Below are 16,930 nucleotides of genomic sequence, written 5' to 3'. Positions count from 1 at the left end.
TTCAAAACGGAGACAAAACCACGATGACTACAAAAAAAACAAAGTGTGAAAAATACATAAATGAACATTCTCTGGCCTTATAAATGTTCACCTCCTTTAACCCAGTAAAACTGCACTAAAATGGATCTAAACGGAGGAAATCATCCAAGTTCTAAACAAAGATTTGGGGTCAAGAATGCTGGTGATAATGCAACAGTTGAGAACGGGGCGGAGGTGGCAGCGGCGCGCGTGGGCCACAGCAGTTGAGCACTTCGCGGCCTACGGAGGCTACAGTAACTGCTTTCCGCCAGCAGAGCCGGGACAACAGTGTCCACACACGTCCCCCCGCTGTGCTGCAGAAGCGTGGAGACCCTGGAGAGGCGCAGAGGTGTGGGCGTGAGAGAAGCAAACACACTGGCCCGGCTTCACTCGGACGCCAGATGGTTCGTATTTCTAATTTTACCATCTAAAATATTTCATGATAATTTTACAAAAACAAAAACTACAGGGAGCCTGACTCCACAGGGGACACATCTGTTTGCTGTTCTTCACACCTCCAGGTTCTTCTCAGCGTTCCCCAGGCAGCATGCATGACTCTCCCAACAGGGAAGGTGCCCGGCCCACCCTCTACCCAGACTAGGGCCCGTCTGTCTATCAACCACAGTAAGAGAGGGAGAAAAGCGTCAGACAGGCTGAGAAAGAAAACAGACCCAGGAAATCACCAAACGGGAGTCTCATAAGAGCAAAGGAAGAAAAAAAAGGATTGATCCAAAGGGGAAAAATTAATAAACGGGGTCTGGACGACCCACAGGTGAGAAAGAAGTGTCAGGAGAGAAAGGACCCAGAGTCTTCCACAGCACGCTCCCACCCCCCAGATGCAAGCCCGCAGCCTCTGACTGCCCCACGCGGCCTCCGGGGGGCGCCGGGGCCCAGCCCCTGCACCCCCCAACCAAGAGGCCCTGCGATAACCCCATTAACCAGGTGCAGCAAGAAAGGGGTTCCCCTTGGCCTGGGAACAGGCATCACTCCAGCTCGTGCCCAGGCCCCCACCAGCAGAGAGGAAGCTGAATATCACCTCTCAGAGTGAGCTCAGCAGGAAAAGCTGAAGGGACACATCCCATGTGTCCCCCTGCCCCTTGCCTCCAGCAAGGCACCTCCGCCAGGACCAGAGAGGGAAGGCCCACGAAAGCTGGCCCTCATCTGTGACCGGGAGCCAGTGCTCTGTGATGGGAAGGGAGGAGCCGGACTCCAAGTCCAGGCCCGTGTCCCAAGGGCCTGAAACCGAGAGCCACGAGTCCGTCAGTGACAAGCCACTGGAGCTGCTGTGGCACTGGAATGGAGCCCGTCAGCCACAGCCAGGCTAGCAGGCCACGAACAGTGCCTCCATGAGGACCCACTCACGCAGGGTGATGGGCCCGTGCCCTGGAGGAAAGGAAAGGCCCCTCTCGGCGCAGCAGGTCGTGGGGAAGGGCGCTGTGTGGCGGCCAGAGCAGGCGCCCGCTGTCCAGCTTTACCCACCTGCAACTACGTCTCGGGTCAAAGCTAGGAGACTTTGTTCATGGGCATCTCGGCGTGCTATTAAGGTGCTGCTCGGGAATCAAACTGAGGGTCAGGAGGGAGGGGCGGGGTGTGGCTGCCAGGTGGTGGGTACTGAGGAGGGCACGTGCTGTGATGAGCGCCGAGTGCCACACCCAACTGATGAGTCACCGAACGCTACGTCACACACCAACCGTGCGCGTGCATGCGCTCGCTAACTGACACAGCAAGGATAAACGGACATGAACAGACAGACAAGAGCGGAGCGCCGCCCAGACCTGACATACCTGCCACCCCGTTTTACAGACGTCAGGTCCTCACAAACCCGGGAGATGCTTAGGAGAAAGACACTGACACAGAACAAACCAGCCAAGAGCAGCACCTGGCGTGGCAGACACCACGGTCAAGGAGTCCCGTGCTATGTGGACTCCTTCACCTGCCACAGGCAGCCCATGGCCCGAGCTACCTGCCACGATGTGCAGCACTGCTGGGCAGGACCAAGGAAGGCCACGTGAGAACGTTCTAGTTGTTGGTGAGCGTCCTGCTCAGGACCAGCCTGCCACCCTGCAAGTGTGCAGCCAGGTGTGCATCGCCTGCCACGTCTCCGAGCCCCTCGCCCTCAGAGCCTGACCTGTTTGATGCCAGCCAGGAGCTCCGTCCATTGGCACTCACCATAGGCTGCCCAGGGTCTGAAAACTTCACTTTGATATCCTGCAGGTGCTTCAAGATCGGTTCATCATACTCCTGATTAACAAGACAAAAAAAGAATTTCTAATGGGCTTTTCCCGAACAACACACATGTCCCCCCAGGGGCTCACTAGTGCACGCAGGCGTCAACAGGAAGTCACACACATCTGTGCAACGACAAGCGGTCAGCAACAGGGTGCCACTTCTCTCTGGTCCGGAGCACTGGGAGTCATCCAGGCCAGGCAGGGAGGGCAAGAGCCCGACTTGTTTCCACTGCCACCTGCCGTCACTGCGAACAGGATCAACCAGGCCTGCTGGGCCTCATGTCTCAGAAGAAACATCTCGGTCAGCTTCGGACCCTGCTGGCCAATTTTCTGGTCTCCTGCCCTCACACCTTCCCACCTGTCCATTCACAGGAAGGTGAGGAAGGCTTTCTGTGGTAAGGTGGCAGACCCAGGTAAGAACGTGAGACCACGCCAAGTTGTGGCTCAGCCGCAGAGGGGCAGGCTTCCCAGCAGCACGACAGCGAGACCCCCAAGGTGAGCTGCCGGTCACACGAAGTGCCTTTCCACCCACCGTGAACAACCGCTCAACTCTCGGTTAAGTGGTTCATAAGTAAACAGTTACTAAGGCTAAAAGCTCTCTGTTAAGGCGGAAATTTGCTTACCTGGACTAACTCACTTAGCATATCTACATTTCTAAAGATGGTGAACCAGAACTCTGGAATTCCTTTGGGGTTTGGCTCCTCTGCTGTTGCTGCTTCTTTTTCTGCTATGACTACTTTATTTTTCATGTCTCCCTACAAAAAGTAAAGATGCCAAACAGAACACTTAGCACAAAACAACACATTTACATTAAATGGCTTAACACAGAGTATACATTTCGGAATCCTGCACAAATGTCAAAAACCGTGTACTCCGGGGGCACCTGGGTGGCTCAGTGGGTTAAGCCTCTGCCTGGCGCTCAGGTCATGATCTCAGGGTCCTGGGATCAAACCCCACATCGGACTCTCCACTCGGCGGGGTGCCTGCTTCCCACCCAGGTCCACCTGCCTCTCTGCCTGCTTGTGATCTGTCAAATAAATAAAATCTTTAAACAAGAAAAACAAAAAAACAAAACTGCGTTCTCACACCTGCAAGACCTCCGCACACGTTCCACTGTAAATGTTCCTAGGCAGTCAGAGCACTCCCTTCAGAGGTGATTCTGTGACATGATTTTAGAAGATGGTACAATGTCATCCACCACAGGGAAGGTATCAAGTGCCACTCTAGGAGATGCCTGTCCCGGGACAACCAGCCACCCAGTGCTGGCCAGAATCCAGTGCCCTGGCGACAAGGAGCGCTGAGCACTGTGTCCGTCCGACAGAGAGGAAGCGGCTACAGGCATCCAGGAAGGAACTGCTCGCCAACATCGGGGAGGCGACTGGACAGGCTACACGTGACGTGCAGAGGTGGCTTTTCTAACCTCAGGGCTCCGGGAACGGGCAGGCCCAGGGAGCTCGGGCATGGCACTCACTGGATCCACGGCGCACGCAGCCGCTCCGTCGTGGGGCCGTCTCATGTAAGAGCGACCGTAAGGGGCTTCAGAGAGTAACAGAGGCTGAGGTTTCTTTCTTTCTTTTCTTTTTTTTTTTAAAGATTTTATTTATTTATCAGAGAGAGAGAGAGGGAGAGGGAGTGAGCACAGGCAGACAGGATGGCAGGCAGAGGCAGAGGGAGAAGCAGGCTCCCTGCTGAGCAAGGAGCCCGATGTGGGACTTGATCCCAGGACGCCGGGATCATGACCTGAGCCGAAGGCAGCTGCTTAACCCACTGAGCCCCCCAGGCGTCCCGAGGCTGATGTTTCTTGAGCAACAAGGAAACGATGCACAACTAGGCTCACCCACAGCCACAGCCTCAACTAGGCCAGCTTCTGCAGGATGTTTGAAAGATCAAAGCATACGGTCACTACAACCAACACACACTGCCAAAAAATGCCTAAAAAGGAGCCCCGATGGATAAAAAAGGACAAAAGCTACTTGTCTTCCCAACAAACTTTGGCGGACCAAGTTACCCTGCAGTCTTCCCCCGGCTCCGGAACGGGGCCAAAGGCTGTGAGGCAAGGAAGAGCTCCGAAACCCAAGAGGCTGGGGGCACCGCGGCTACTTGGGTCACCGCCCCGGTCCTGGAGGGCGGCGGCCCAGACCCCCACCAAGCCCTCCGCACAACCCTGACCCCGCAGGGACTGCCGACACAGGGACCCTCCCCTTGTGGGACTTCGCTTTTGTCTCGATGGAAGACTCTGCCGACTTTCTCACTCGGACTCCTCTGATCCCACATCCCACCGTCCTGCGGCACGGAGCTGTTTAGACACTGGAGCAGCGGGAGCCTGGCCGGGTCACGGAATTACCGGATACCGGACCCGCCGGCCGCTCCGCGGTCCGATCAGGAAGAAAGTGCAGCGGCCCGTCGTCAGGGGCGCCGTCCTCGGGGACGCCGAGACGGACTTCCTACTCCCAGCGCTGCAGCTGCCCGGCTCGCTCGCGAACACTCACCGCCAACTTATCCTCCTCTTCGTTGTCACTGTGCCACTCTGACTCGGCGTCCGTCGGCTCCACGTCCCCGGTGATGAACTCCCTTCTCTGAGTAAGAACGAGACGGTCTTAGAGTCAGGGTGGGTTAGTCAGAAACTCGAGGTCAGCTTGTACATCACGTCTGTGAAAAGCCCGTGAAAACCGACGCTCTTATAATGTAAGATTCTAAGTCTGGGGCTTGAAGGAGAACCGTTCGGGATCCTCTGCCCCGCAACGTGGGGCCCTAAGAGAAGGATGTGCCGGCGCGGGCAGCGCAGAGGGAGCGGCCCACCTTGTCGAAGAGGGGCTGGTACAGGGCGGCGTACTTCCTCTCCAGGTCGTGCACCTCCTCGTAGAACTTGGCTTCGATGTGGGCGCAGCGCACCTGCAGCTGCTTCAGCGCGTTGATCCTCCTCCGGACGGCCTTCGGCAGGCTGCAAGAACCAGGGAAAAGGAAATCACCCTCCTGCCTGCGAAAGAAGGCAGCACGCCTGTCCGTCGTCCCCTTAAGATAACTCAGGCTAACAGAGAACTCACATCCTCACTCGCAGAAATGAGCCCCTAAACAGCGTTAGAAAGATGAACATCCCAGTAGAAGGGGTTGGGGGGCCCGGCGCTGACAGAGAATCCACAAAAGAAGTAGAACAAATCATCAAGCATGGGAAGAAAGTTCAATCCCACAAAATGTCCAGACGCCTGGGTGGCTCAGTTGGTTAAGTGGCTGCCTTCGGCTCAGGTCATGATCCCAGCGTCCTGGGATCGAGTCCCACATCGGGCTCCTTGCTCAGCAGGGAGCCTGCTTCTGTCTGCGCACGCTCTCTCTCTCTCTCTCTCTGACAAATAAATAAATGAAATCTTTAAAAGAACTGCTGTCTGTTCCTTACCAAAATGGCAATTAAAAAAACCTCCCGGGTTTGATGAGCCCAAGAAGCCCTCTAACAGCCCCATCCACCTTAAAGACAAAGCAGAACCTCAATGTTCCTTGGGTCCGGCAACTCTCCTTCCAGGAACTTATGCTAACACTCGTGTGCTGCTGTGTCCCCTGAGGCATTACTTGTACAAGTGGACAACCGAGAACAATGACACGTTGAACAGGAGCAGGCCACAGCCTGTCCAGAGTTGTGTTTCCAGAGGATATTCAGCACCGGGTGAAGGGTTCATGTTGCTACACTAAGGGGAAAATCAGACACAACACAGACAAGTAAGTGGGGTCTGTTCCCTTCCATGGTCGAGTAACTTTGAGATTCTTTGCCTTTTGATACTTCTCGACGTTCTTTTCTTCTCTCTTTTTTTTTAAAGATTTATTTATTTAAGAAAATTTTAAAACATTTTATTTATTTATTTAACAAAGAAAAAGAGATCACAAGTAGGCAGAGAGGCAGGGGGTGGGGGAAACAGGCCCCCCCACTGAGCAGAGAGCCCGATGCAGGGTTCGATCCCAGGACCCTGAGATTGTGACCTGAACTGAGAGCAAAAGCTTAACCCACTGAGCCACCCAGGCGCCCTCTATTTACTTTAGAGAGAGAGAGAGAGAGAGAGAGAGAGAGGAGCAGAGGGAGAGGGACAAGCAGACTCCATGCTGAGCAGAGCCGGACACGGGGCTCAATCTTACAATCCTGAAACTGGGACCTGAGCCGAAATCAAGAGTCGGATGATCAGCTCAGGCACCCCAGTACTTTTCTATAGTCTAGAAACATTTCCGTTTGTATGCATTACTTTTATACATCAGAAGAAACATACCGCCTTTTAACCCATCAAAACTCTATGTTTAACCTGAAGCCCTCGGTCACCATCTAGAACAAAGAGATCTCTGGGCCTCATCACAGACCCATACAGCCCTCCTGGGCAGTGTCCACCTGGGCTGAGTCCTCAAGGTGGGACTAGCAGTAGCCTGAGTACTCTATCCTTCCTCTGACAACACGCAGAGTCCTAGCTGCTCCGACATGCAGCACTGTTTAGAATAAACACTGGAACAGCCTTACATCAAAGGACCCTGCCACCCTACCCAGAGCCACCTCAGGGTAAAGGTCCTTTACCAAGAGCCCTAAACTACTGTCCTATCTCTAGGACTACCGCTGGCAGGAGAACAAGGAGGAAGCACACTGAGGACCTAATGAAATGGGAAACACACAGAAACACCACTATTTCTCTTCTGCATTAATCACACAATTACGATTTTCTTTTCTCTTTCCTCGTCTTCCTAACAGAGTAAAAACAACAAACGATTTTAAGCAAACTGGACCCTGATATCCTACATCCAACTGTCCCCCAATCAGTTACAATAACTCTACACCGTCCCCCCAACAGGCACGTACCATGTAGTACGTCTAACACGGGACTAGTCCTAGTCCATGAAACCTCGCTCCCAGCGCCGGCATTCCCTCGGTGTGAAAGCCACCCCACTCACCCGGAGTCTAGCCAGCAAACTAGAGAGCCCATGATCACCTTCAACTCTCCCACTCCCTCACAGTACCATGACGTCGGCCTGCGGAGAGTCAGCTGGAAGCCAGCACCCTGCCACCCTGAGCCGGGCCCAAAAGCCCTGTGGCTAGCTAACTCCCCCCGCTGCAGCCCCCCACCACACGCCTGCATCTCTGCCACCTGCCCGAGCCCAGGCGCTCCTCTTTGGAACCCAGTGCGTGCTTCTCAGCACCCAAAATCTGCTCAACGCGGATCGTGTATTCCTATTCCAAGGAACCAGGAAATCGGTCTTTTTGCTTTTGCTTCTTGAGTTGTACCGAGTCGCAGGCACGTCATACTCACGTCTCGATGTAACTGGAAGGAGTGTGGGAGACACTGTCAAGCCGCTCCTGTAGAGCTGCCAGAACTTGAGGATTCTGCATCACCTGATCAGTGAGCTTTTCTATTAAGAGGTAAAAACAAGGCCAGAATATTTAAGACACGCCCAACACAGAACAGCCAAGGGGACAAAACCATCAGCACGGACCTCCCCAGCTTTGACTGTTCACTTTAACTTCTAAATAGAGCAAGTGGCTTCTTAAAAACATGTTTTGAAAATACTAAAAATTTATTTTACTTTTTTCTGGATGGGGGAAGGGGAAGGGAAGGAGAGAATCTCAAGCTGACACCCTGCCTAGCACAGAGCCTGAGGGTTTGATCATGTGACCCTGAAATCATGACGTGAGCTGAAATAAAGAGTCGGACACTTAGCTGACTGAGCCCTCCAGGCGCCCCTTCAAATGTACTCTAAAGGCATTACCTTTAGAGTACCCCATTACCCAGTACCCAGCTGGGCGGGCAGTCAGAAATGCACTGAAGGGCACCCAGGGAGTAAGCTCTGGTTCTTGCTTCAGCTGTTTAAGCCGCATACCTCCCAAAGATGCCATCACCTCCCAGTTCAGGGGCCTATCTCCTGCCACCTCCCTTCTCTTCCCCAGACCTAAGGGGGCCCAGAAGCCAAGGACAGGGAGAAGGCAACGATGTCTTCTGAGGGACAGAAGTGCTTACTGGTGGCCCAGCTCACGTCCCAGGAGGTCCTACATGCACTGGCTCCTGGTGCACCGGAAGTGCAAGTTCTGGCCTCCACCTTGAACTACACTGCCCTTCTGCCCAAACCACCCCCTCCACACCGCACTCCCTCACTACCCCCTCCCCAAATCACTGGCCTCCTCCCCTACACTGTGCTGGCGGCCCACACACATCACGGTCTCCCAACGAACGAACAAGACACTGAGGGGGAGGGAGGTCTTTTCCTCCACCGTAACCAACAGTGGCGCGACACAGCAACGGCCCATGGCAGAGATGCTCAGTGTTTGCTGAACTGACGCCTGCTCGTTCCCACTGGCCAGGAACCCTAATTTACCACCCTCCCCTAACTCCAAAGGTGACTGGGAGCTCTCCCCACCTTTCTGTACTGAAGTCACATGGGCAAGCAAAGGATACCAAGCAGGCAAGCCAATTCCAACATGTTAGTTATACAGCGCGGCTACCAGGAAGCACTGGGTGGTTTCACCTATGCAGTTCTGTACGCATACAACTGGGCATGCGTACAATCCGTAAATACCACACCACACAGACACGCGTCTTCTCTAGCTCCTGCCACTGAAAGGCCTAGAAACAGTGAACACCTAGCATCTATATCCTGGTTTTTATACATCTCCCCCTACTGAAAGGAACAGGGCCCCTTGCAGAAATGGTATACTCCAGGTCCAGAGCAAGAGTTCAAGGAAAAATGGAGCATGAGAAAGCTACGAGGTGCTCAAAGCTCAAGAGGACAAGGCAAAAGGTCATAGAAGCCAGTCTGAAGAGACCTGCACTGCCACGTGGGACCATTTGCACACCAAAAAGAGTACTGATGGCACTGATGAAACCCTGGAGGAGGAAGGATCTAGAACACTGAAGTAGGGGCTGGGAGAGGGAAAGGCCGTCTCCGACAGCTCTAATACGCAGTCGGACTGCCATACTTAGAAAAGTGCCCCGTGCAAACACCAACGTCATTCCTGATTCCACAAGGATCATTAGTATGTCTTGGGGAGAACAGGATGTCCACAGGATGACCGACGGGTCACTTACTGAAGAGACCCTCGCAAGGGGAAGGCTGCCAGACACAACCTTCCCCAAGTCCTCAATCTCGGGATCCCTGGCCACGACCCCAGCATGCTCCCCGGCAGCAGGTCACTATGCGGCAGTCTGAATCTAATGCGAAGAAAACCACCCGACCAATCCAGAGCCTGGCCGTTCTCCAAGACAGCCGGCCTGCACAGTCTGCCACTGTGTCACCGCAGGGAAGGGTACACAGGCAGGAGAACAGCTCTAGAATAAGGGACACAGAACTAGATTCGGGACGTCACCGCTGGCTGGGGGCTACGGCTAAAAAGCAGCAGCCAAGAATGGCAGGGCAACAGTAACACAACTCTGTGTTCACACAACTACCGTGTTGTGTAAATGCTGCATTTCTTGGTTGGGGTCACAGCGTTGGGGTTAGAGGCATTCCTCCTAGTTTCTAGGAAATTTACACGAAACTGTTTTAGGAGAAAAAAGTCAAGATACCCCCAACTTGCTTTCAAACAGTTTAAAGGGGAAAAGGGTACAGATCTAATAGATTTTTAAGAAGGCGAAAAAAGCACACATCTATGAACTGAGGGACAAAATGACATGGAGTCTGGGTTTGCTCCAGGAGGATCGGGGAAGAACAAAGGACACATGGAAGCGATCGGCCCCCGGCTGAGCCACGCGGGCCCTGCGCGGCAGCGGGCCCAGGGAGGCCCGCCGTGCTGGCTAGCCTACTTCTGGAAAGCCCGAAGCTCCTGCCATGGAAGGTTTTACGGGAAGTACTGTTCACGTGAACGACTCCGACTTCCCCAAACCCCCGAAGCCCAGCGATGCTTCATGCGGATGACTTGGCTAGTCGCGAGCACGAGCTCAAGAGCGGAGGCCACCCCGCTCTGCGCGCGGACTCTCCCGCAGGGCCCTTCCCCACGGGCTGTGAACTGACCTGTGTGACTTGCATTTTTAGCAGCCTCCAAGGCGTCTGAAGGAACACCGTCTGAAAAACTAAGACCGTACGATACGTATTAGCTATCAAGACGTTCCAAAGAGTTCAAGGGCATTTTCCTTGTGCAACACATTAAGAGGCAGCTCTACAACAACTTCACACGTGGACAGAACTACAGACACACGGGTGTATCTATGAGGTATGTTTTGGTTATTAAAAACAAAATAAAACAAAAACCACCTACCACTGAACGCACCCCACCGCCACCCCGATGCGCCCCAAAGTTCTCATTTCCAACCCTGGCCAAAGCTGCTTAGTTTTTACTTCTAGTTTCTGCCCCCAAAACTCTGCTCCCCACCCTCAAACCGAACCCACTAGCCGACCAACACGCAAGCTACACTGTGGTCGGCGGCCAACGGGATCGAAGGGCTACCTTACCGAGTTTTCAGGACACAGTGCCCACGGTGGCTCTGTAAGCTCACCACAGAAAGTCTACCAACAATGAGACATCGTGAAAACAGGTGCATCAGTTTTCCAAGACGCCTGGACATGGCTTCCCTCACCAAAATTACACCACGTCAAATACTACACAGCACCAAATGCGGCTTTCAGGACGAGCCACGAAATAAAATCTCTCTCTCACTCAACCCCCCAGAGGCCAATGATGTGAGGGCGGTGTCCAGCCACTGTCGGCCAGCAACGTGGCCACTTCCCACGAAAGCGTTCTCGGTATCGATGCTTGAGACACTTCCCCTGTGCGAAGCCCCTTCCTTCATGGGCTCAAACACAGCGGGGGAGGGAAGCCGTCCCACCAGAGCTTCTATGACATTTCCTCATGGGTGTCTAGGCTCATGCTCTTCAACTTAAGTCCCAATTAGCAAGTTCATTTTGGCTTACCTGTTATCTGCCATCTGAGTGTTTTGATCTCCTACAAATTAAGAGAGTTATAACAATTAACATTGCCAAATATTCACAATGAACTTTCTAGGGTGCTTGTAGCAGTCACTGGCTGTCTATGGGGGATGAGGGTCCACTAGGAGGAGCAGGAGGGAACTTTCTGGGGTGATGGACTGTCTAGATCTTAAACGGGCTGCTGGGTTTCTTGGGTATATACACGGTATATACACTTGTCAAGTTCATCAAATCTTACACTTAGATCTATGCATTTCAGTGCACGCATATTTTGCTCAATAGAAACAAAGGAACAAACTCTCTTTTTGGTGCTAAAATGACCAGAGTTCAAAGGAATACTAATCAGTTCTAATTTGCCTTCTCTAATAAGCTTCACCAACAGGGACATATGTTTACGCTAGGAGGCCAATGATCCCAGAACTCTTCAAAGCATTTACTAGTGCTTCTATTACCTTTCACACTTGAAGTCACAATTATCACTACTATTATTATTATTTTTTAATTTAAGACTTATTTGACAGAGTGAGAAACCGCACAAGCAGGGGGAACAGCAGAGGGAGAGGGAGAAGCAGGCTCCTCACTGAGCAGGGAGCCCGACGCGGGGTTTGATCCCAGGACCCTGGGACCATGACCTCAGCTGAACGACTGAGTCTCCCCAGCGCCGTTATTATTTTTCTGAAGCAGGCTCCACACGCCGGGGGCGGGGGGGGTAGTTCAGCACGGAGCTTGAACTCATGACCTCGAGATTAAGACCTGAGCTGAGACCAAGAACTGGACGCTTGACCAGTGGAGCCATGCAGAAGCCCCAGGATTTCAAAGGTCCCTGGTTTTGTGTGTTCTCTTACTCCCACACTGGAGATGGCAGTGCTATGTACGAACATGTGACACTCGGTACGACCCCATGTTTACAAGACACACACAAGACTCTCCAAATTAGATGGTCTCTTACCTATAAACATTAAAGTGAAATCATGGATATTTACTCCTTCAAGAGAACTCGTGATTAGTGAAGTCTCAAAACCCTGACGAACGTGACACCAGTCGGGAGGTGGTGACGCTCCCGCCTCTCACACGTAGAGCACACGCGTCCCAGTGGCATCCCGGCGGTGTCCCGAGCGCTGGCCCGGGCTCACGTTCTCACGTCCCCGAGCAGGACTTGAGCTCTCCACCACAACGGGGAACAACGAAACCCCCATGTCTAAGGAGAGCAGCTCCGACTGGAATTTACGGTCTGCACCTGTTCCGTTTCCCACTCAACTGCATTTTTCTTTGGCTATTTTGGTTTTTGCTGATAAGCCCAGAAGGCGCACAATAGCGATACGAACGTTCCGTGAGAGGCGGCCGCCCGCCCGCCCCCACACGTGCCAATGGTCAGTGAGGGCTCTGAAGACTCCTAGTGCTACCCAGCACCTGCGGCTGAGTCCCGAGTCCCCCCAACAGAACCCGGAATCCTGGGCCCTTCTAGGCATCTCCCTCAACAGTGACCCCAGCTCCCGCTCCTCTGAGGTTCTCCGACGGCGTCCGGCCACAGCCACAGTAGCCCCACGCTCCCCTTCTGCTGTCCCCCACGCACCACGGGACAAGTACCAGGCAGGGAAGACTTCAAGAAAAGAGCCAACGACAGCAGCCTCAGATCTGCCGTCCTGGCCTCCTGGTTGCCGGCTGCTGAGCCCCGCTGGCTCCCCCTGACCACACACCTCTGCAGCTCAGGCGGCCCAGGGAACTGATCCATCACTCACGCGGCGGGAGGACCACAGCAGCAGGCCTTCTGGGTGAGAGCACAGGCGGATTCCAGAACCTCCTGCCGACCCGACCCACGTGCCCCATGGAACAGACGCAGGCAGCAGGGCCTGGTGGCCAGACACACACCGGCGGCCGGCATGAGCCTGCTCGGCACAAGCCGCCGTCCCGGCTGGTTCAGCGACAGGCTCCGGTCTTTCCCCACATCGGCAGCACCCAGGCAAGCCACCCCCAAACCTAACACCTCTTCTACTAGCAAGGGCCCCGTGGGACAGGTGCTTTCCCACATCTTCTACCCAGCGACAACCCTGCCAGGGAGGCAACGTCCCGTGTGTGTGGCAGAGGACACAGAGGCCGGTCAAGGCAGCACGCCCATCCCAAGGTCATCTGGCTGCTAGGATGTGGACCCGGGTTTCTATCACCTATGACAAAGGACATAGACCCAGGCAAGCTTGATGGCCGGCGAGAGAGCTGACTTGGGAAAAGCACAGAACTGGCGTCGGGAGCTGTGGGCGAGTCAGCTGAAGGGCCAGGGCAGGCGGCTTTTCTGCACGGGAGGGCTGATCCGGCCAGGAGCCATGTGGCAAGTGCGACAGCTGCAGGGCAGGAAGAGGCTCACGGTGGTCACTCCCTGGCTGGAGGCCGCTTCCATCTGCTGTCGGTCAAGCGCCCAAGGGCCGGCGGCCGGACAGTCCTCTAGCTCGCTGTTCCGTATCAGATTCTCCACTTCCAAGCCTTCGGTTCCGTTTTAGGTTCAAGTCCTCCAGATGTCCCCTCTGACCCACACCTTTCACAGAAGGCCCTGGGGGGCTGGTTTGGTCAGAGGGGCCCGCAGCTGTGAGTGGATGGTGGCCCCCGAACTGAAGGGACATCCTCAGATGTCTGTCCCTCACAGGAGGGGATCGGCGAGAGGGGATCGGGCCTCACCTGAACAGCCGACAGTCAAGAAATGGGGGAAGCCAGTCACGTGTCTCCCACTCGAGCCTCAGAAATCTTGGGAGGGAAAACAACCCTTAGTTTATGCCTCCGTCTTGGAGGGTTATACCCACGGTCGAAGGTTCACTTACGGCTACTGGCTGCAAACCCCCTCGACAGCTTCCGCAGCCGCCCGTATTTAGTAAGACTGACGCGCCCCAGGTCCCGGGAGCCCGGCTTACGTCAGTTCAGGGTCTGATGTTACCGTTTCTTACTTTTCATTCTTGCATCATTTCCTACAATTTGTTAATACAAAAACGGCACTCCTGCCCTCCCCGCTGTGGAGGGTGAAGGCACGGGACTGTGGTTCTGAAGCCCACTACGGAGACTCTCCAGCTTGGCTGGTCACCCAGAAGCTCTAACGGGAGCAGTGACAGCCGTACCACAGCCACAGGTTCCGAGCTGACTTTACAAGTTCTGCGGCCCAACCCACAAGGGAACAAGGCTCAGGCAGATCCTTATCTATGGGGGGTACTCGTGGGCATGCACCCAAAGTGCTATCCGTCCCTGTTACCAGGTGCTCTTTTAAGACAGCAGGAGAAAACCCCAGAATGGACTCAGGGGTGCCAGGAGGGTTTCCTGGTTTCAGCAGCAGGAGTCAGGGCAGCAACTTCACAGCATCCTTCCCAGGGGGCGCAGAAAGAAGTACCTAGTGTTTTGTGGGGCACCTGGGTGGCTCAGTGGGTTAAGCCTCTGCCTTCGGCTCAGGTTGTGATCCCGGGTCCTGGGATCGAGCCCTGCATTGGGATCTCTGCTCAGCAGGGAGCCGGCTTCCCTCTCTCTCTCTCTCTCTGCCTGCCTCTCTGCCTACTTGGGATCTATCTCTCTGTCAAATAAATAAATAAAATCTTAAAAAAAAAAAAAAAAAGAAGTACCTAGTGTTTTGTAAAGATGGGAGGCCAGGTAGACCCCTTTGCCCAGTTCTTCCCCCTGGAATGAAAAAGACGGCCTCACGATCAAAGCACAGTCATTTCCACCCAACGTGCAGTAAGGGGGCTTTCAGCACCATGGAAATGGTTATAGGAATGTCTTAAATTTCAATATATTTGGACTAACAAGGGAGTCTGGTGGTTGTGGGTGAGGTTCTAATGGAGATCTGGGGCTCTTCCCAGAAGAAAGCATGTTGAATTCATTTCCACCCCTGGCTAGATTTTTGAGCAACTGCTCAGGAGGCGCTACTGAAAGGAAGCACCTCGGCTTCCCGGTCCCAGTACCCTACACAGAGCTACGGTAACGGAGACCTTGTCGTCGCTTCAATCCCCGTGCGGAGCGTACTATCCTGAGTCCTGCACCGCTGTCGTCATACACGCTTCCTGGGAGGCAGCCTTGACGTCTGCTCATCCTGTCACTGTCTGCGTAACACAGAGAAAGGCCGTGGGCAGACGCATGGAATTGAGTGCACGCATTCCTCTACGGGGAAGAGCACCCAACGGAATGCTGGGACGTCTGGTACCCCCCCCTACCACAAGAACGTGTACGGCGTCCTAGGCACGAGGGGAAGGCCGTCATCTCCAGCAGAAAGCTTCTGCCATCCTTCCAGAGGTAACGGCCAGGCCACCAGTCCGGGCTTATCGTGACTGCTCGCTCCAGGACAAACCCAGCAATGCGCAGGGTCGGTGGACTCAAAACGGGTTTGTGGACTGGGAACAAAGGAGTGCGTTACAGGCAAACCAAGGAGTGGCAAGGAGACTAGCAAAGGGACAATTACAACTTCAGACAGCAGGACTCAGCGGTCGGGCAATGCAGAGTTCCACGAAGCGGGAGGTGCTACAGGACTGACCCCAGTATCCTGGGGAGGCTGACTGCTTCCAATGTCATGGATTTCAGTCCTTGAACATTTTTAGCTTTCAGCTACCAGCTTGGATGTAGGTCCTCCCAGGTTTTGGGGCCTTTTCAGCTGGCACACATGAATCCAGGAGTCTGTCTCCTGGAACCTGGTGGCACTGAGCTTCCTCGGTAACAGCTGGCAGGCAGCCTCGCAGTGAGGCTGGAGTGCATCTTCACGGACATGCCTTCTCCAGCAGATGAGCGCGCCCGGCTGCGAGGTGTGATGTCCAAAGTCTCCTGTCTCTCAGGACTTGCTGTGGAAAGACTGTCCTACACTACCACGGCGTGATTACTCTCGATGGATTTAATTAGACCCTTGCAATACTCCAGTCTGTCCCCGTTTTCTAGCTGTGGGGTCCAAGGAAGCACGAGTGGGGTGCACTGCCGTCCTGTCATTACTTCCGAGGAGAGAGTCTGTGACACTGAGTGGAGCAGAGTAAGGGTTTCAAGGAAGCAGCAGTGGTTCTTGGGGCCAAGCTGTTTAGAGGGTTTCAACTAACTTAGCAAACTGGATCTTCACAGTTCTCTGTGTACGGGGGCCAGTCCTGAAGTCCGAGGCTACCGCGCAGAAACATGCAGAACTGGCCACATAGCCCGCACTCGTCTAACGCTCACTGGTCCAGGGATGTGGGTCTCCTGATCACCACGGTACTCCTCCAGTGGGAAAAGTCCTACCTCAAAGGACTTTAAGGAAGAGGCAGTGACCTTTCTACATGGAAACGCTCCAGTGCAATGTAAGAATATGCAAATTACTGCTAGAGCATATTTACATCCGGAGATGAGACAAATGTATGAAATTCACCTGCCAGGCCCCGAACGGTCCTGGAGTGGTGCCAACACTTCCTGGGCTGCACTCAGGTCGGCGGAAAAACCAGGCGGTGCTTTGTGGCCTTTTCCCACCAATACTAACCCGTAAAGTTATCATTCCTCGGGGGTCCAATGGTTTAATTCAGGCACAGTGGCCCATAAGGAAAGCTTTAGAACTTCTGGAAGGACCAGCATCTTACTGGGTACAAAGCAGAGTCCCTCTTCTTTGTGGGACCAACAGCCTTCAGATCTCCAACTCTGCTTCTCTCTTTCACGGGTCAGCTCTGCTCTTCCCTGGTCATTCCTCGGTCCTCGCCACGGGAGCCGTCTTCTGGGCCGTGACGGAAGTTTGGTCAACGGATTTCTTAGGGCAGCATTTCTTACGGGGGCACTGGCGAGGTAGATTCCTTTGGCTTCCTCTAACTTGCAACAGTTAGAGCTGCTGGGGGCAACCACTAGAT

General features: G+C 54.1%; 1 protein-coding gene and 1 non-coding gene across 7 annotated transcripts in view; both read right to left on the bottom strand.

The window, feature by feature from the left end:
* The window catches only part of NAP1L4 (nucleosome assembly protein 1 like 4), a 43,050-nt gene that overhangs the window by 15,982 nt on the left and 10,138 nt on the right, over window positions 1-16,930 (bottom strand). For 3 of the 6 annotated variants that reach the window (XM_059150815.1, XM_059150834.1, XM_059150824.1), the window contains exons 3-10: window positions 14,711-14,765; window positions 11,106-11,136; window positions 10,209-10,267; window positions 7,517-7,616; window positions 5,046-5,187; window positions 4,736-4,822; window positions 2,870-3,001; window positions 2,188-2,259 (exon numbers count right to left, since the gene is read on the bottom strand). In XM_059150815.1, the coding sequence (XP_059006798.1) occupies window positions 2,188-2,259; window positions 2,870-3,001; window positions 4,736-4,822; window positions 5,046-5,187; window positions 7,517-7,616; window positions 10,209-10,267; window positions 11,106-11,136; window positions 14,711-14,765 (678 nt within the window). Of the gene's footprint in view, window positions 1-2,187; window positions 2,260-2,869; window positions 3,002-4,735; window positions 4,823-5,045; window positions 5,188-7,516; window positions 7,617-10,208; window positions 10,268-11,105; window positions 11,137-13,787; window positions 13,860-14,710; window positions 14,766-16,930 lie in introns of those variants that run through there. The other 3 variants (XM_059150853.1, XM_059150844.1, XM_059150862.1) reach the window with 3 other exon arrangements.
* On the bottom strand, window positions 1,240-1,362 carry LOC131823035 (small nucleolar RNA SNORA54). Its single transcript, XR_009350483.1, has one exon. It is a non-coding gene; the product is annotated as a small nucleolar RNA SNORA54 (small nucleolar RNA).

Source organism: Mustela lutreola, chromosome 1 (assembly GCF_030435805.1).
Source record: "Mustela lutreola isolate mMusLut2 chromosome 1, mMusLut2.pri, whole genome shotgun sequence".
NCBI classification, from domain to species: domain Eukaryota; kingdom Metazoa; phylum Chordata; class Mammalia; order Carnivora; family Mustelidae; genus Mustela; species Mustela lutreola.
This window is presented reverse-complemented; position numbering and strand designations above follow the sequence as displayed.